This window comes from Megachile rotundata, chromosome 2, assembly GCF_050947335.1.
Source record: "Megachile rotundata isolate GNS110a chromosome 2, iyMegRotu1, whole genome shotgun sequence".
NCBI classification, from domain to species: domain Eukaryota; kingdom Metazoa; phylum Arthropoda; class Insecta; order Hymenoptera; family Megachilidae; genus Megachile; species Megachile rotundata.
The window spans coordinates 14,650,134-14,670,989 of record NC_134984.1 but is presented as its reverse complement, the minus strand read 5'-3'; the positions used below and the strand labels follow the sequence as shown (position 1 = coordinate 14,670,989).

General features: G+C 32.4%; 1 protein-coding gene across 14 annotated transcripts in view; it reads left to right on the top strand.

Moving 5' to 3' along the window:
• Positions 1–10: 10 nt before the first annotated feature.
• The window catches only part of msn (serine/threonine-protein kinase msn), a 33,738-nt gene continuing 12,892 nt past the window's right edge, over positions 11–20,856 (top strand). Inside the window, exons 1-16 of one of the 14 annotated variants that reach the window (XM_076528966.1) lie at positions 11–120; positions 822–1,020; positions 2,662–2,727; positions 3,284–3,340; positions 3,927–3,971; positions 4,051–4,333; positions 4,432–4,643; positions 4,748–4,976; positions 5,051–5,311; positions 5,510–5,691; positions 6,258–6,278; positions 7,206–7,391; positions 7,545–7,648; positions 8,169–8,260; positions 8,624–8,700; positions 9,801–10,598. In XM_076528966.1, the coding sequence (XP_076385081.1) occupies positions 955–1,020; positions 2,662–2,727; positions 3,284–3,340; positions 3,927–3,971; positions 4,051–4,333; positions 4,432–4,643; positions 4,748–4,976; positions 5,051–5,311; positions 5,510–5,691; positions 6,258–6,278; positions 7,206–7,391; positions 7,545–7,648; positions 8,169–8,260; positions 8,624–8,700; positions 9,801–10,598 (2,679 nt within the window). In that variant the 5' untranslated portion in view covers positions 11–120; positions 822–954. The other 13 variants (XM_076528965.1, XM_076528964.1, XM_012280032.2 and 10 more) reach the window with 13 other exon arrangements.

Here is a 20,856-nt window from a genome sequence, read left to right as displayed (position 1 = left end):
GGGGATGCACTATTAGTGTGTGTCAAAGTTCGTGTAAAGTGACTTGCTGAACGTGCCATATAAACGGGAGCCATATAACAAGATTGCACTGCAATTGAAGAATGTCGTACCGAAGAAACGGTAAAACCCTCTTTTATTTTATGGTCGATTTAATTATTTGTTAAAATCAAAAAGAAAAATATTCGCCGCCATCACAGTTCAACATGGTGATGACGTCAAAGAAGTTAGCGGTTTACAATCGCAGAGCGAACGAAAAACAAAGACGGTAAAAATATTTATCTGCATAAAGAAGAGAGAACAGAAAAGTATGTGTGCGCACGCCTAAAGAACGAAGAAGATAGTACCGACAGTGGCAAAGGATGGGGAATAGAGGCGTGCAATAAGCAGTACGACAGGACGTAGAACGGCTGTTGCCGTGGTGTTTGGGCTCGGCTCGATTGTGTTGCATCCGTTATGACGATACGATAATCCAGCGCTCGGCGCTGTGACCGTGTAATACGTTGTTCGTGATTGCGTGTTACTAATGTTTATATTTTATTCAAAATTTAAGACAAATGTGACGGAGGTGTATTGTTTTGAAATCTGATTGGTATACTGATCTTTTCAGTTGATCGTTTATAGTTCTTTTAATACGCCATGTGCCATTGCTTCGTGTACGTTGCCTTTTTCCTCATTGGATACGCAGGTTAAATTTCTATCAAAGTATCTTTTTAAATTAGGTTGTTGGGGGATTATTACTCGTGTCAAGATATCATTAGTGATTCAATGTTCGGTGTGGTGTAAAAGTGGAAAAAAAAAGGTACACGTTTTTCTTCCTTCAGTCTTGCATATTATTCAGCTTGATCGTAAGTCAAAAGGAGAGTAATAACCGGACGAATTGGAAAGAAGATAGACAACGGATTTGGTGAGCTTGAGTAAAGAAGATAACGCGACGAACACAAGTGGCGTATCAAGATGGCGCATAATTTGGCACCGAGCGTCAACTGTTCACTGGACGACATTGATCTGAATGCTTTAAAGGTACACAAATGGTTAAAATGTATTTGCTGCATTTAATTTAATATATATAAATTTTATATTTTGAGCATTTGGTGCCTTTAATTGGGAACATTCCTTGTACGTTTGGGATACATGTAACGATCAGTAATTAACCTCGTAGGGATATACGATGACTATTTCTTCTCGGTAATGCGACAATGGAAAGAGTGGGGAAACTTTCCTTGAATTTTCTGTTCGTAGTATAATTTCAAATAAGACCAGAAAAAACTATCGCCGAAAACTTTGATTAGTTTTGGAATAATTTATACGAATGATTTACGTTCTTTGACAGTTAATGACGCGAATAGAAATAGCATGCAACTTCTACTTAAAATATTCTTTATGCAGATAGGATCAAGTTGATGCATTTTTTTGAACTTAAATAACTTTTGATAAATAAATATTAGTGGATCAATTTTTAGGCTCAGTTTCTTAACAATTGATGATATTAAAAACTGTTTAAATTTTATATACAATTGAAAATTATAAATATTTCTTCAAAAAATGCAATTTGTATCATTTCACTCCCATAGGTGGGGTGCAATGATTTACAGATAAGATCATAGTAGTATAGGCTGAAACACATTGATATCATATCATTCATTTTTTCTTTTCTCTTATTAGATCAATTCAATATTAAACTTAATAAGAATTTATTATAGTTGAATTATTAATGAAAAAAATGTATAGGTTTCTTATAGTAATATTCTTATGCAAATGTACTTTTATTTATATTTTACTTTCATATTCTATATCTTTTACAAAAATTGTTATAACTGATGAATTGTTTAACTGATGATTTCATTTATTACTACCTCTGTAGATAATGTAATAAAAATATTACTTCAAAAGATTTTAGTCAGGAAATTGTTATTGACATAGTATTGCTCCTAGTTTATTTATTTGTTGGAGGAGGTCATGTTCTGTAAGGTCAACATTAATGTTTTTCAATGCACTACTATAAAGTAGCAATGCTGATGTTATACTTGTTTTCAGATTTTCTTACAAATAGTGTGTGTCAAATTATTTCTAATATTATTATTTTAATGTTATCAGTGTCAAGACTTTCTATTGTTTTCATATATGTAATTTCTGATTATTTCTACATGGTTAACAGGGTATCTTGCTACACCCTATGTAACTTTGTGCCATTGTACCTCATAATGATAAAATCATAAAGTCTTTTACAAACACCTGTTTAATAGGTTCAAAGTAACAAAATATAATATTTTGTGTGATGTTTTATGTAATTTTGTTATGTTTAATTTCATATCATTGTGTCAATTTGATACCCAGAAATGAATTAATTTGTGGTCTTGACAGATAGATTAATGTTTATTTGACAAAGTACAAAATTTTGAACTCTTGAAAAATATGCTCTTCTCTATTTCTCTTATCAATCATACCAATTGAAAAACATTAACTTAAAAGTATGCTATGTTAAAAAAAATACATATTTGAAGAAGTAATATTTGATATATAATTCTTAGGAATTCTGACTAAAGTTAGTTGTGTTACTGATTAGTATAGTGTCAAAATTACTATAGTTTACTTTAATTATTAGTATCTTGAATGTCATCATAATTATCAGATTCAAAGACTATTGATATTTTAATGTTATAGGAACCAGCAGGTATCTTCGAATTGATTGAAGTAGTTGGAAATGGAACCTATGGACAAGTTTACAAAGTAAGTGCATGTTATCAATCATAATATAACATTAATGAAAAAATATACAGTTTAATAAATTACAAAGTATATTAACACATTGACTGCTAGGTTATCCATACATGAGTCACAGATGAATTTCTGTTGAAATGTATCATCCCATATTTGTAAAAATTATTTCACTCACTTAAATAATGATAGTAGCATGGAGTACTTGAAATTACAGATAATAGAAATACTGCAAAACTGATGGATAAGATTATTAATGTATTAAAGTTAATGTGTCAAGGATAAGTAAATTTTTGAGGTATTTAGAATAAATTAATAAAGTAAAGTGTTCTCAGTCATGAAAATTTGTGTTGTTTCTAATAGCATCATTTAACTTGGTTTTAAATAATCTGTTATCTGAAGCAGGATAATGGCTATGCACTTTATTATATTTTATTTGAATTTATAATCCTATATTAATAATTTATTATATTAATGAATGGGTAGGGTTTCAAATGTAAAACTTTATTAAACATTAAACTATCTTATATAAATGGTTATGGATAATAATTTTTTTATTACTTTACAGGGTCGTCACACCAAAACTGGTCAGTTGGCAGCCATCAAAGTTATGGACGTCACAGAAGTAAGTATTTGCATTAATATGTAATTATAGATCTCAACATCTAATTAATTTTCATATTTAACTAGTTGCAATGAATATGACATCAGATAATCATTTCAGTTACTTTTTATGTACTGATATTACTCTTAACACATAATTTGAATCACTTAGTTGAAGTCTTAGATGTGCTATGTCTGAGGAGATTGTACATGTGGGTTCAACATGATAGGGCTTTATCAGATCATTCAGTTATTTAATATCAGTTAGTTCTTATCTTTATCTCTTATTTATATTAAGTAGAACACTTGAGCTTTCTGAATATCTTCAGTTTTGTGATAACTGGTACAGTAACTATGTAAATACAACTTAAGTTCCTGGGTGATCTTTTGCTATTAAATATAACTACTGTGTCATCAATTTATCATCTGTAATAAAATGCAATTGATTATTTCTATCAGATATTTTGTATGAAGTTGGTTGAAACCAGAATGCAAGGGTTATTAAAACTGTAATGTTTTTTTATGAATAAAAGTACAAATAAATTTGGACTTTACAAAATTAGATATAACTTAGAGTACCAAATATTATTAATTATTATTTATTTCAGGATGAAGAAGAAGAAATCAAGTTAGAAATAAACGTGTTAAAAAGGGTAAGTACTTAAATTATCAATGATGTATCAATATACTATTTAAGACAAATACTAAAATTACGTTTATATCGTGTTGTAGTATTCGAATCACAGAAATATAGCAACGTATTACGGTGCCTTCGTAAAGAAGTCATCACCAGGAAAAGATGATCAGTTATGGTTGGTTATGGAGTACTGCGGAGCTGGCTCCGTTACGGATCTTGTCAAATCGACGAAGGGCCAGAGTTTAAAGGAGGAATGGATTGCTTATATATCACGAGAAATATTAAGAGGACTTAGTTATCTTCACAGCAATAAAGTTATACACAGGGATATTAAAGGACAAAATGTTCTGTTAACCGACAATGCGGAAGTTAAGCTTGGTACGTTTATCCGTTCTAACGAGCTTTTATCTTTATCATATCATCGTGTGTCATATCGATCACTTGTTGTCCTACAAATTAAATTTTATGCATTGCAGTTGATTTTGGCGTTAGCGCGCAGTTAGATCGGACAATAGGTAGAAGAAATACATTTATTGGAACGCCATATTGGATGGCTCCGGAAGTAATAGCCTGTGATGAAAATCCGGATGCTACGTATGATAACCGAAGTGACCTATGGTCACTCGGTATTACTGCTTTAGAAATGGCTGAATCGCAACCTCCGCTTTGCGATCTTCATCCGATGCGAGTAAGTAAACGTAGCTCTAAAAATTACTATTTTATTTTATATTACTATTACTAAGACACAAGGATGAAATTTAATTTGGTGATTATACTTAATTCACATAAAAGGCTTTATTTCTGATACCACGTAATCCACCACCAAGACTCAAATCGAAAAAGTGGGCGAAGAAATTCCATGGTTTTATTGAAACGGTTTTAGTCAAAGATTATCATCAGCGGCCTTATACAGAGCAGCTCCTTAAACATCCTTTTATTCGGGACCAACCAACTGAAAGACAAGTTAGGATACAACTTAAAGATCATATCGATCGCTGTAAAAAGCGTAAACAAGAGAAAGGTATAAAAATTACAAAAATGATGTCACGGTTAATTTACAAGCAGGTGTTTACTTTGTATTGCTTGTTTTTATAGAAAGAGATGATTATCGCTATAGTGGTAGTGAAAATGAAGAAGACGAACCAGCACTGGCTGGTGAACCGTCATCAATTGTTCAGGCACCAGGTGGTGATACATTACGTAGGAATTTCCAACAAATTCAAGAAGGTAGAACTTTAACTCAGGAAGTAGCCCCTCAACCACCTGCTGCTAAAGAAAAGCCAAGTGGCAGATCTCAGAGGGATATACCAGAGCCAGGACCACCTGCACGACCTGCCATTCCTCATAGATTGATCGGTGTGTTTTATAGTGTATTAATATAGTGGAGTCTTGCTACAAGGGTGGAGAGTAATCTAAAAGTAGATAAAAATTGAAAAATGTTAAAATCATATAGTGAACCATGTAGCAAGGCTCGATCGTAATTAAAGTTGTTTTAATTACAATACCACGTGCTATATCTTTAAAATTGTACATAATTGTTTTTGCGTTATATAGTAGTTCCAGATCCACAACCACCATCTCGGCCACTACCTCCGACACCTAGAGATGATCCCCGACAACCGCACAAAGTTTCTACCCCACCTTCCAACCATCAACCACTAATTTCCGGCGGTGGTAGCGGCGGTTCTGGTGGTCAAGCCGCATCTCAAAGAAATAGTCATGTCTTCAAACCTATGGTAAGTTTTCTCGGTTCGATTCGTAGAACTTGTCTCTTCTTGGATATTGTAACTCATTTTGCGACATTTACTTTATGCCAATAAGAACTAATAAACGTAGTCTAAAACTACTCTGGTTTATGAAAACTGTAGAAAGGCACATGCTATTTTTTATTCTACTTTGCCGACTTGCTGTCTCACAGCAACCCTAGTGTACTTTTTTTTTCCCTTTTTGTATAGTACATTTTTATTACGTGTATGTGGTTATGTCTCCTTTTCACTATCTTGTTATAATCGAACAAGGGTATTTGACATTTTTTGTCATTTGCACGCGGATATCTCCTTTATTTTGCTATCATATTCAGTGGCGTGCACGCAAACACAGCCGCACATTTATTTTTTAGTGCGCGCGCACTCAAATTGCATCTTTGGACACGACATGACACGACATACAAAAACACGCACACACCGATACAGACAAATACATGAACCAAAGGGCGGGAGGGAGGGACGTGTGCGCGCGCGCCTTGTACTCAAATTTGGAATTATTGGGCTTTTGTTTTTTTCCATGTGTACATGTACCGTAGCTGCCACCAAGGAAGCCAGAGGTAAGAACACATACACATAATTTATTCTTTACATATTACATATACATACAGTTACACTTGTCTTTGTTGTCTACACTTGACATCGTCAATGTCAATATGCAATCTGTAAAACAATCAGAAGCATTCTTTGATAACGTAGATATTGTTTCTTTCATTTTCACGCAAAATACTGTTTTAAACCTTCATTTTTTTTTTTAATAAGTTTACACATTTTTGTCTCGTTTATGTCTTATTGCTGCAAAATTATGTAGAACGCTTTTGTCAAATTGTCTGAATGTACGCTTTTGTTGGAAGAATCTTGCAATAGATGTGTAGACACAACACATCTGTTAATCCTTTTGTTATGGTGAAGCTTGTTACCAGAATGTTGCTGCTGTATGATACAATTCATCTGCAAGTCTGCATTTTGCCGCAGAATGTAATACCTGTTCCTTTATCAAAATAATAATGCAGGACAAATAAGAAGCAATTTTTTCAGAATAAATTTTGAAATAAGACGTTAAAGAATTATCTTGTTACTGGTTCTCATATTGTTATGTGTGCACTTGTTAAATAATTAAGAAATAAATATGTTATTCTGGAGATATCAAATTTCATCATACTTAACCGTAGCTGCTACTTAATGTAAAATTTTTACAAATTACCATAATTATTTTTAGCGATGAAAGGGTTAATTGTGTTGTGTATAAATCTTACCATCAATGTTCTTAACAATATTGTGCTCGTCCATTTTTCTACAGCAATGGTAAAATTGAAGATATTTGCAGTAGCATGCATAAAATGCTTAAGAACAGTATTTTGCATCTTACCTGCCACTTTACTTGAGCTTTGCTTGTTTATCCGGTGGTGGCGGCTTTTAGAAATATTGTCGGAGGTGTTTTGACACAGTGATTAACGGGGTTGTGTGTGTGTGCGTGTGGGTGGTAGGACTTGGACATGCTAGCTGCTCAACTCAACGAGCTTGGTGTGTCACAGGGCCCAGAGGCCCCGCCACGGCCGAACAGGCAACATAAGGGCCCTGCTGCTTCGTCAACATCAAATTTGGTTCAGCCCGCAAGCAGTAATGATCAAAACAGCAAACAAATGCCACAGTCTTCCAGTATTCTTGATCAAGTGAGTGTCAAGGTTTTTCTAACGGTGGTGGGAATTATGTGATGTTATACACAGTGCAGTCTCGTTATATGACCCTTCTTTTCATATTAAAAATACTGAAAATATATTGTAATTAAGTTAGAATGTGTATAACAGTTTTTACTTTTATTTTAGGCGTTATCTGTTGAGAGTGATAGTGATGACGATCTTGAAGATGTAGGCGGAAATAATGCGAGGAACGACGGTACTCTACTCGCTAGTGACCCACCTAAGCCTTTGTGAGTAGCATAATTTGTTTGTTAACTGTTTGTTGACGTCTGTAGCAGTATATCGTATTTTTATGTCACCAAATCATGTCAGACCGTTTATGTTTCAAAATCAGTCATTTGATATGCAACAGTATAGTAGAAATATTGTGAAATATTAGATATAATTGTTTCTTTTTTAGAGTTCATTTTTCTTAACATTTTCACAAAGTATCTGGGCTAAACAAAAAATAGGAGTCTGGGAGTTTTCGCTTCTGACGAGGGATAAAAATGGACTTCAAATGTACACAAAATTGTTGAGAAATGTTTCGTTGTTAGAAAGGCACAGAATATTGTATTTTGTTGTTTCTAACGTTATTTTTTGCGTACACTTATGACTCAAACTTTACTAATGCTGTTTCGTTTCATTTTTCATTACGCTTCAACATGGTGCTTCGTATCGCCGTCATCGTCACCACGTAACGTACACCACGCATTCCATGTTCTTCGTGCGCCATCATCTTTCTCTTCGTTTTTATGTTCCTTGCTGCAGACCCGAATTTTCTCCTTTCAGACCGTCTACAGATCCATCGTCAACATCATCGCACAATGCTCAGAATTCTCATCTTGAAGGTAAGCCGAAAGGTAGGATATTTAACAAACATCTTTCAACTCTTTTTATATACCAACACCATGCTAAAGTTTCCATCATTTGTCTACACATAAGAACATACGGTTTTTATTAAAAATGATGGAAACTTTTGTATATACTTAATAAATACTTATTTTGTGCAATGTTAACAAAAACATTTGTTACATGTATTCCTATTAAAATATACAGTTTTATTTGAAATTTTTTATGCATACAAAAATAATGAGATTGTTATGATGGACACTTTTTTAAATGTTAAAAATTATTTTTGCTAAGAAGTAAATGTTTATTAAGGATATGAGTAATTATGAATTGAAAGGAATCGAATTTTAAACATAAATTTTGTATGTGTGCAGGTGGAGCACCAAATCGACCACTTCCGCCTACGCCAGATGAGGAGGAGTCAGGAGACCGTACATTAGTAATGAAACGAGTAAGTAGATTATACAAGCACGTAATGCAAGCTAATGTCTATTTTTTTAGCCGTATTGTCGTTTTCGTGTGCCATGTGAGATTTATCGAGATGTATTAATAATAATAATAATGTCGATCGATATTTTCGTAACCGAATGAATGTATCTCTTACATTCTTTTTATTGCATCGTTTAATCACGCCTTGACAAAAACAGTCGATATATACATACACACATTTTATTTTATTCTTCACGTTTTCAAAATACTCTTTTGCTATTTTTTTTCAATCAGTCACAGTTAACTTTAATTACAGACCGTAGAAAAGGAAAAGAAAGTATATACAAGCGATTGTATCGTATCCTCGTTCCCTTTGTTTATGTATCTATTTGTGTGTTCATTGATATTCTGTAATAAGTCAGAAATATTTGTTCACCGGTATCTTTAATTCGTCCCAAGAATTCTTGTAATTGAATCTCTTGTACAGTTCCGATGCACTTGTGGTGCGTTATACGTACATTGCATTGCTGCGGTGGTGAACATTTCATGAAAGAATTGAATAAAAATTCAATTAATTCATGTCTTAAATATTCTACTCTTTCTTCAAAGATAATTGTGATTTTTGGTGATAGTTAGCGATGTGCGGATACTTGTAACGTCTTTGAGTCGAGTCCGGAGAAGTCGGATGGGTTCGGGTGATCGCTGATGTACGAATATTCAGATAGAAAATATATATTAAATACAATTTTCAGAATTTCTATATGTATAAATTTGAAATTTATACACTTAATGTTCATGAAAATCATCTTGAGACTACTGTCTTTACTTGCTCGAATATATCCGACAGTCTCTGACTAGATTCACTCTGTGGTGCTTGATGTTCCTAAGTATAAACGCACGTTTCTAAACACAGTGTTAAGCTTGTTGAATCGACGAGATGTATATTATCACCACCGTTGCAAGTAATTGATTATACCATTCACTTGAATCATTGCATTGCACTGCCATCGCAGCTATATCATGTTATGTATCGCCGCACGCAATTTCTTTATCTCTCCTTTATTTGTGTATGTTTTTATTTCTGTCGTCATCATGTTTATTACCCTCGTGCGCACTCCCTAGAAACTTAGTCAGATGTCAGACGATCGAGCCACGACGGCTAGCAACAACCGGTGTTCCGAGGCAGACGAGCAGCTCCTCCTGAAGGAGTGGGATTTCACCCGCTTCTTTCAGGGTTTTAACGATAGATTGGATAAAATGAAACAAGACCATTCGCAAGAGCCAACGGATACGAACCATCAGTCGAATAACGAGGATCACTCGTCGTCGTCCTCGGAGAAAACGTTAAAAGCGCAGGAACAGTTGTCGCGTAGAAAGTACGATAATCATCCTCAGCAACAGCAGCATCACCAAAAGCAACAACAACAGTTGAAGGCGGTACACAGAAGACAGGAGAGCGATTCGAAGCTCGGCAACACGTCCAGCGCGTTCGCGCGTGCCTTTCGTCGCGAGAATTCAGACTTTTTCCCGTCGACGAGGCACTCTGCGTACTTGCAGAAGTCCGATTTTTCGCGATCGAGCATATTCTCGAGCGGTAATCGGCGTGGGAGTGAGATAAGCGTTGCCGGTATCGTGGGTAAAAAGGGTACCTCTGTAAGTACCGGTGAACCGGTGCTAACAGACTTTTCGTTCGGTCGTGATGGCCTACAAAGGCCCCGAAGGGAAAAGACCGAAAGCGAGATCGTTTTCGGTAGTAAACACGAGGGCAGAAGGTTCGACTTTGGACGTGAGAAAGATGGCACTATGAGAAGACGCAGTTGTAGACCATCAGACGCGGTTTCGGCCGCGATCGACGAAGCAGGAACTATTAAATCTACGGCCAGTACAACGGCTAGCGAATACAGCCCCATTGTAATCCAGGTCAGTCCCCCCTACAAAGCCCTGCCTGTGTGCTTGCCTGAAAGACACCTTAACCGCATCACCTGTTTTTTTATCTCTACCTTCGGTTTCTGGTTCCCCTTTTTGTGGATTTTCGAAGTTTCAGTTCGAAAATATTTACCTATCCTATATGTCTGTCGATATTTCGCACTTTTTTCTGATACTGTTCTTTTCATTTCAGATTTTGTGGTGTTGAACGTACAGGGTGTTTACCAGGGAGTGCCAAAAATGATTTTGTGATATAAGAAATGTACAGGCTTAAAAAGTTGTCGTTGGATTTCGAGATAACAGGTGTAAAAGACTAATTGTTTCGTAGTCTAGCTCTACATGTTTTAAGACAGTAATAAACAAATGAGTTCACAGAAATGAGATTAGAGAAATACAACATGTGGTCATAGACATCAATAAGTATCCTACAACGTCATAGTTGTCTAGTTTTCACAAATAGAAAGATCGATGTCTTTTGATCAACGTTTGTGTTGTTATTTGTTGATAAAATAATGATTTAAAAAAATATACAAGAGATTATTAGTGCGTTCGTATTTTCTAAAGGTTCAGTTATCGCGTTTCGAATTTAATATTCTAAAACATTCACTGACCGACTCAAAGTTTTACACCTGTAAATCTAGACATCAGGTTAACAACTTTTTACCTCTGTAAATCATTTCTTTGCGCTCCATTGAACGCTTAAATATTCAGATATTTGAATATATTTGAAAGTGGCAGCATTTATCTGTCTCGGATAACGAAGAAATTCTTGTCTAATTGAATAACATTAAATGTAAAATCTGCTATAGGCTAATTTTTAGGGTGCTACTTGGGCCTTGTAAACGCATAAACCCACAAACGCTTGGTTTAACACAGCTATAGCATGGCTAGCATCTTAAGACTAGGCTATGATGGATTCTACATTTAATAATCTATGAAGTTAATATTAGACATCAATTTCTACCTTATTCTAGAGAAGTATTTAATAAAATCATTGTTTTAGAGTTTTTCTGTTTGTGTCCAGTCTGTTGTTACAGCATTATAGTAAAAATTATAATACACAGGGTATATCAATAAGAAATTCCATTAAAAATGGTACTTTTAATTAATGTTTTTTTCAAAAGATATTAGACAAAATATATTTTATTCGAAAGGTCTCATTGAACAGAAGAATCTTGTTTCTTCTGTGTTTCGCATTTACTAAGATAGTAATTTTGAATTTTTTAATAGCAATATGTTTTTGTTTTACGTAAAGAAAATTAATTAAGAATATCAGTGTGACAATTAACCTGTGTCAAGTTAGAGTCAATGAAGTTATTTTTTTAAACGAATTTTCTTTATATTTTGAAGTTTAAATCAATGTTAGGTTCACTTCAGGATCATTTCAAGATTATTTTCTAATGGAATTTCTTATTGTCCCATGCGTTATTATAGTTTATTCTAATATTACAATAAAATGGTATTACTATGAAAAAATTGAAAGAGGAAATAGTTCAATTTCTTTTTATTTGGATATGAAAGCGTTCAAGGTAAACATCCTGTACAAATAATTTCAGTTATTTTATAATTTTATCTTTTGTTCTGCAATAAAGGTTTCATTAATCTATATGCATCTTTATTTGAATTTATAGAAATTTATTTAATATTGAGTTATTGTACAAGAAATATTGACAGACATATTTCTAACTTGAACCTTTACATTCATTTCTCCGATGTTTAACCATGTATAATAATCGATATAGCAAGCTAGTCAGCTACGCTTGACTTTTTTAGGCGCATTATCCTATTATTCCTTCCTCTGTCTTTATTTTTGATATTTTCTTTCAGATTTACAGATATCAGTAGGATAAATAATCATTAACATTATCAATATTATTCTATCATCAGTATTACTATATTTACCTCCTGTACTATTTTTTAACTAGATTCGTTCGTTCGAACCAATGGCCCATGAACCTCTATGGAGTTACATTAATTAGAATATTAATAACATTTATATATACATACATATATATTTATATATTTTTTGGTACAATGGATCTAATGTCATATGATTACTAATGCTAAATAGTGTTTACTAATAGTATTGTTACCAACCTAGGACGAGGACATTTTTCACGTTATTAATAATACTTCTCTTCCTTGCTTCTAGTTTTATTGTTTGTTGCATTGAGATTTCATTGAAGTTTAATGAATTTTTTATTGGGTAGCATTTACAAGCGACTTAATCAATCGTTCAATCTTCGTTGCATATTAATAAACCTTGAAGCTATTGATAAACTATTGATAATGCAGGCTTTCTGTACTTACTGTTTACTGTTTCTTTTACGGAGTTCTGCGTTTAATCCTTTGTCTAATTCTATACCTGACTGTACCTGATTTACTTTGTGCTCATGATGTTAACATTTGTCCTTACTAAACAAACCATTTGTAAGATGCGCGTGATCTTATATTGCATAAGAAAAACATATATAAAGGACGGATCCAGAAGTTTTGAAAATATTTTATGTAAGCGTATGTCCATGCGTTACCCACGTTTTTTAACTAAAGTATATTGTACTGACACAAACAATTTTATAACACAAATAAATTTTTGTAAAACTTCATAACTCTTAGAAAGAGACGTTTTCTGGATCCGTCACTATATTGTATTTTTACGAAAAATTATATTTACGACTTCCAATTCGTCCGTCAATTATGTTATAGACAAAATTATAGACTTTTTAATTGACCAAGAAATTGTAAGTGTGCAGTTTATAAACAATTGTAAATGCATTACAAATTATAGTGGGTGGGGGTTAATGCGGTATATTGCATTCGAAGGGTTAATCTACGGAAAATATTCCTGTTAACATCGTTTTAGTGCTACCATATAACTGCTGCTAGCGTTGCTGTTGACGATACTACTATTACTAACTATTGTCACTAATCGTAGTAGTTACTCGCTGTTAAGAAATTAGGAGCATTACATGGGTCCACAGTTCTATATTATATTCACTAAAGTATACAGACAAGGTTCATAAATTAACATCAGAATTGATGAGGATAATATTTTATGGAATGTTTCACTAATTTCGTACAGAAGTATTTGTTAAAAAATGTAATTCTTTGTAATAAGAGAATATTCTTCATTTAAAATTTAGATCATGTGCAGTCAAATATTTTATTAGGAATATAATTTCATATATAAATTATGAGGTACTTGTAGTTTCAATTTTTTTAATTGGCTATAGTTTAACTATTATTGAATTGACAGATTCATTGCAATAGTAATAAGAGTAATAAGAGGTAATAAGATTGAATTCTCAATTATAAATTTTAAACATTGTTATATACAGGGTGTTTCACACTTCAGAGACCTACACTAGTTGTGAGACACCCTGTATATACAAATTTTTATCACTAACAATTTTTCTCACAAGTCAATCTTTTTCTATTTAATATAACAAAAGCAAAATAAAGTAACAAATTATCTTTTATAGATTCTAAAAACATTTAAAGACGAAATTAGCGAAGCAAGATTAGTATGTACGTATCCAATGTAACTTTGCAGGACTAAAATACCATTATTATTACCACTACTGCTACTGCTACTATTCTTCTCAAATTCATGTGTTCAATATTACAAATACGAAAGCTTGTTTCTACAACGATTTTTTATCACGACCCAAGTCTAATAAGGAAGGAATAACCGCATGGAATTTCTTTGAAGATATTCATCTTGTTTCTACGATACCGTGTGGACAAGCTGGCAATTGTTACCAGTGCCTAACTATAATTCTACGATCATCGAAACGCCGCGGGATTCGATAGTGAAGCAGTTAAAACTTGTCTGTAAATTTTTACTCGTTACGAATCTCTACGCAGATTCGATTTTAATATTTCTTTTGCTTTTTAATGCGAATAAAAATGTTAGCTTAGCAACTAAATTCTCGATTTTCAATCTTTTTGTTGCAAAATTAATTATAGAATAATTATATCATTTGTATTAATTATATTTTTTAAATTTATTCAATGTATATGGTGATAAAGTAGATTGAGAATTTATTTGCTAATCTAACAGAATTTTATTTGTCAGATGGCCTCAAAATAACTTCATCTGTGATACATTTCTGCGTAAGACATTGTGATGTTAAAGTAACTGATACCAAAAATTCGCTTTGAAACTAACACTTAACAAACATTTTGTACATGCTTTCGTCTGTGAATTAATCACTTTCATCTTTAATGTATATTCACTCATAATGTACATTCACTTTAGAAAATAGTTTACTCTTTTTATATAAACATTTATCGTGGATTAATTTTTGATATTGTTATTTATTGCGTTTGTAAAAAAAAGAATTTTTCAACGCGGTGATAAAATAGTTTTAATCGATCAAAGTTACAATAACTGTACAACCCCTGTATCCGCCATTTTATTCACCCTTGGTTCTACGTATAATTTGCTCACAGTATTCATACATCTGAAAAAGTTAAATTGAATATTTTTTATAAGAAAATAATACGTCCAACAATTACAGTAATTATTGCAATATATTAAGGATCATTATTTTTTTAAATATCCATAGATTTTGGACTACCGCGTATACAGGGGTTTTACTGTATTTACAATTTACAAATACATTTCATACATTCCAAATTGTTAGAAAATTTTGATGACAGTAAATAAATTCTTGTTTTAAACCTGCATGTATACTAAAATTAAAAATTGGGAAGCTTTTGGTATTCATCGATGTTACGATAACACATTGATTCGAGAGCCCTGTACTGCATGTTCATGCAAGAATCTAAATACAAAGAAGCATTAAACAAAGGGGATATCTCGAAAGATTTTCCAATGAATCAGTAAACCATTTTGATCAGGTAGCGCCTTGAAAGGGGCAAAACTAATGATGCGGACTTTGTATGCGTGTGTTTTGCGTTTAACACTTTTTCCTTTTTTTTTTTCAATATTTTGTGCTTGGAAATTGCACGATCGTGAATCAAGATCGTTCCGAAGAGAGATCGTTACTTTATAGGAAAAGGAAACAAGAAACAGTACCCACAGAAAAATAAAAAGGAATTGCCACCATAAATCCAGGATAACGTCGAAAGTTAAATTGATATATATGTTCATACATGCACATGTATGCGTACGTGCGTGCGTGGGTGTGGGTGTGCGTTACACCTTCACACACGTTCTCGTGAGTGCGTACGGATCGTTACATCGTAATCGAAATTATTGTCTTTTGCATGATTGCTCGTGTTTACGATCGTCGTATGTGATTATATATGTCTGTATTGTCATGTCGCAGCATGTGTCACAAGCATGCTTTTTAGCCTTTATTTTTATGTGCTCCTTTTTTTTGGGCATAATGCGTTTTGTGCTCTCTCATTGTTATTCATGAAACTAATGTACAAATGCAACAGTGTTGGCCATTTTTATGTTCTTTTTTATCTTCTTTCTCCCTGATAACTAATATCTGTGAAGTATAAGAGTATTAGGTTGTATGCAGGGTAGTCGAATGCGGCGGTAATCGAAGGCGGGGAAAATCGAACTGGCTCGAATCACAAATCGAATCTTTGGAATATGATTTTATTGTAGAGGAATTTAGAAATTGAAAATTTTTTTATTTTGCAATTTGCCAATTTTTAAATTTCAATTTCTCAAGTTTAGAAATTGCGAATTTTTTAATGTAAATACTTCAAGTTTAGACATTTTGAACTCTCGAGTGAAAAAATTGAAAATTCTAAAATTAAAGAATTTGAAGTTTTTTACGAAGAGAATTTCAAATTTTTTAATGTAGAAATTTTTAATTTTTTAATGTAGAAATTTTTAATTTTTTAATGCAGACATTTCAAATTCTTTAATGTAGAAATTTCAAATTTTTCAATATAAATATTGCAAACTTTTTAATGTAAATTTCAAGTTTTTCAAGTACAGAAGTTTCAAATTTATAAATCCTTAAGTACATATTGTCAAAACTTACAAATATTCAAATTTAGAAACATAGAAATTTCAATTTCGCAAAGTTTTAAAATGTAAAAGTTTCAAATTTCGTAGCTGACCGAACCCGTCCGACTTTACCCGACTCGACCCGACCCAATCTTTATATCGTCAAATTATATCAAACTTTCTATAATTCGAAATCGAATATTTCATACGATGCAATAATTACACCACTAGAAATGATAAAATTATTTAATTTAATTGCGCTTGGTCATTTATGTATAATCGATTTTTTACTTCCACATCTGAACATTTATGCCGAACACCATTTTAAGACATTTTTCTCAATCATCCGAAGTATATAATACTTATCTTAAATATTATTTGTTAAAATATAATGCATTATCGTTTAATATAATTTTTGAACGGTTTGCTGTTGTAATTTTTAGTTTAAGCGATTATTTATTTGTAAATTACTGATTTCATTCACCAAAAAAGTTTCACCATGTGTGTCACTTTTATTTGGTTTCTTTTTTGTGCAAAATATTTTGTACGTGGTAGTAGAATATTTTATATTTCAGGTAAAATGTACTGCGTTAAAGATAACAGTTATGCGAAAGGGTGTTAAAAAAAAGGTCGGAATTTTTAGGTTAGTACTCATAAAATGGAGGAAAAATTTACAAGAAAAAATTGTACACTAAATTAGTTTATTTCATTTTCTCAATTCTGAACAAGCAGTGATTAATCAAAATTTCAATTCATTTCTGTTAATTAAAATTTCAATCCATTTTTATCAATCAAGGTTTCATATTTCAAAATAAAATTTTTCTCTCTATTTTCTAAATACTACGATAGAACCTCGGTATTTTCTTTCTAGATAATTTCCCGATTGATACATTATGAATTACAGTTTCAGGGTCTCCAAAAGAAAGATCTGAAATTTTCTAAAGCGAGGAGTTTTCTTAATTTCCCGCCATAGCCCCTGGCGCAGGGAAATACCGAGATTCCGAACTCCTAAAAATTTCGAACCGCTCTCTTTTTAACATCCTGTGATTACAAACGAATGTACAACCGATATCTTCATATACGAATCTTGATATTTTATCATGTTGCACGCTTCTACTAATTTGACGAGTGCAAAGAACAAAAGCTGCTTATTCTATGCTTCCATTATTGTTATTTTCAGATACGTATGTACTACTGTTTACATGTGTTAGCTGTGTAGTAGATATCGAACGTCGAAGCGTTTTTTATTCACTGATCCATATTATGCATGAATGCATTTTATTTGTGTTCTGCACTGTGTGTATTTTTACAATTTAAGCGTATAAGGACATTCTTTTTTTTCTCTGTACGAACTACAGAATTAAGCTTAGCGATGTACAGATTTGTCGAGTTAACTTTTCTTTTATTAGTTCGTGTACGTATGAAAGAAATGTTCAATATTTATTTTCAGTATTTTAAGCTTATCGTTAGTACTGATGTATAGATTTATTGAATTAGTCAGGTTATCCATGTTTGCCTGAGTAATTACTTCATCTATTGCTTTCTTACACCCATTTTCATCTGTTTTTCCCCATTTTTTGCTTGCACCTTTTTTTTTTAGTACTCTACGATCCCGTTGCCTATCATTTCATACAATGTCCCTCTCCGTTTTCGTTCTCTGCTCCTTTTATATCTATCGATTTTTCCATTTAATGTTTGACGAATTTTTTTCTCTTTTTTATTAATTCGCAGTCTGCTTGATGGTATTAAAACCTGAATTTTAAAACGATGTTTCGTTGGCAACGCTGGACAGAGCCGTTAAGATCTTTTATGATGTACAAGGTGAATAATGTTTAATGCAAAAGAAGGTGGCGCAATTTAACCACTCTTCGTTAATGACGTCATTTAAAAAATCCCTTATAACGATAATGTGTATTTCTTTTGTATGCTTCTAAAACTACGTTCATTCCTTTTTCCCTGAATAATTATGCAGTATTCTTGTGTTAATCTATCGTTTAACAGGTCACAAAGGACAGTAATAAGACTCAGGTGCTTATTTATAATTTTCATCAAATTTTGTAGAATTATTTGTGTGCCATTTAACACGTTCGCTGTTGACGGATATACAGGGTGTCTGATGGATCTACTTATAATTCTAAAATGGTGGAAGATAGAACAAAATTTCAGGGAAGAAAATTTAATAGTGTCAAACATGTTATGTGATACTAAAGTTGCAGAAGTTTTTCGAAAATTTTAACTTGAAAAATTTTAAGGTCAATTAAAATTTTAACAGTCGATTAACATTTTTTTTAAATGTAATAATATATTTTTTCCTATGCGAATAAATTTTTTGAAATATTTCCAGTAAAAAAGTGTGAAGGTGTAACATTTAAAAAATCAATAGTTTGCAAGATATTTTGAGTCCAAATTGAAATATCTCGCGAACTATTTTTTTGTAGTTCTAGTTTTACGTAGAATATTTTGAAAAATCAGTTTGCAAATATAGTTGTGTTTAAAAAGCTGTGATCTTTGAAATTAACCTTCTGATATATGTATCACATGATGTAATATTGAATACAGTTTAATTTTACTTCAAAAAAGTTTTTTCTATCTTCCGTCGTTTCGGAGATATTACTTGAGACACCCTGTGTGTGACGCCATCGATTTCCCATACGGCACTACAATTTTATATCCTTTAACAGATGGCGAGAAATTATATTTTATTTTATGAAAGGAGAAATGATTCACGATGGCAGAATTTCTAGCTGGATGTTGTATAGCGAACGTGTTAAATTAAATATAAATTTATCGAGCTGCTGTCGCGTGTCATTTGGATTTTTCTTATTTAACTCATTTCAATGTACTAATTTGAGGGCACTAAATTTGAGATTAATTTTTTGGAGCTTGCGTTATTTAATTGTATTAACAATGCAAGTTTTATTTAGTAAGTTTGACGTAACAAGTTAATCTAATAAAATTTCATGTTTAATGTTCTCAAAGGATGATGATCTGAGTTAAAAGGGGGATTTGTAGGACTATGAAGAATTTGCAAATAAGACAATAGATATTTGCAATTTTTTTTGTACGTGTGCTAAATTAAAGTTCGATGTTTCATAGTAATTTTAATTGATTTATTATATTTTTATGTGACGACAGAAAATAACAGTTCAGAGCAATGGCTAAAAAATTAGGAAAAAATTTTGTAATTTTCTAATTGCTAAATTTGTAATGTTCGAATTACTAAATTTTTTCTTTTCTAATTACTAAAATTACAAATTTTTTCATTCAGTAATTTGACGATTTGAGACCTTGTCAAATTCTCTAGTTTCTCAAATATTCTAATTTCCCAGTTCTCCATCAAGTAACAAAATTTCCAAATTTAAAAACTTGAAAAATATCAGACTACTTTGTAGAGCATTTTCTGTCTAAAAAATCACGTACGTCCATACAAATCAGTGTACAAATCCCCCTTGAAGTGTAGGGGAAGGAATAACACCATTCGCCTTACGCGTCCCTCTTTGCGTACATAGCTATACATATGTACACATAAGGACATAAAGTTAGGCCCTCCTTAGGCTCTCCCTATGCTCTCCTAAGATCAAAGGCAAGCGGTGAGACACTCCTCCCCTCACCCTTCCACACCCTTATTCAAAGGAGACCTATGTTGCACCCGAGTGGATATACAAAGGTATTAGGCTATAAACTTTGCATATCTGATCATTTATTAATCAGGAGGGCGACGAATGAACAGAGAAACATCTTGAAGTAATCTCCACGAATTTACAAAGATGGATGCTTCCTGGATTCTTCTGGAAGATGGATGCGATGTCAAGTTCGACTGGACAAAAGTACAACTTTGGATACAACTGGGATTTTTATCATTTTTCAATTGTATGCGTTTGATGATGAAACAAGGAGGAAATCAATTGACAATAGGGACTGCAGTTCCAGAAATTTTCAACGTTGTTCATCTTTATTGTAACATTTAATAATTTTTTTCCAGGATAGACACATGACTTGAAGAACATTTGAAGGTTTCAGAGATTTCAAGGACATTTCTGTATATTTCTTGTACGTAGATTCTTCAGGACGGTTTACAAAAAGTATTAGTATTTTAAATTATATTTAATATTTTACATATTTCTTAATTTCTTATGAAATAAATTTTTTAACATGGTATTTTGATACTCTAATATGGAGAATGTTCAGAAGAATCGATTCACAAAGAAATATGCAGTTCCTCTAAAGAATCTGAAATCTTTGAAACTTCCAAAGCCACATTACATTAAGCTTACATGCTTCATTTGATTTAATTTAATTTTTTTTGTCTCACCA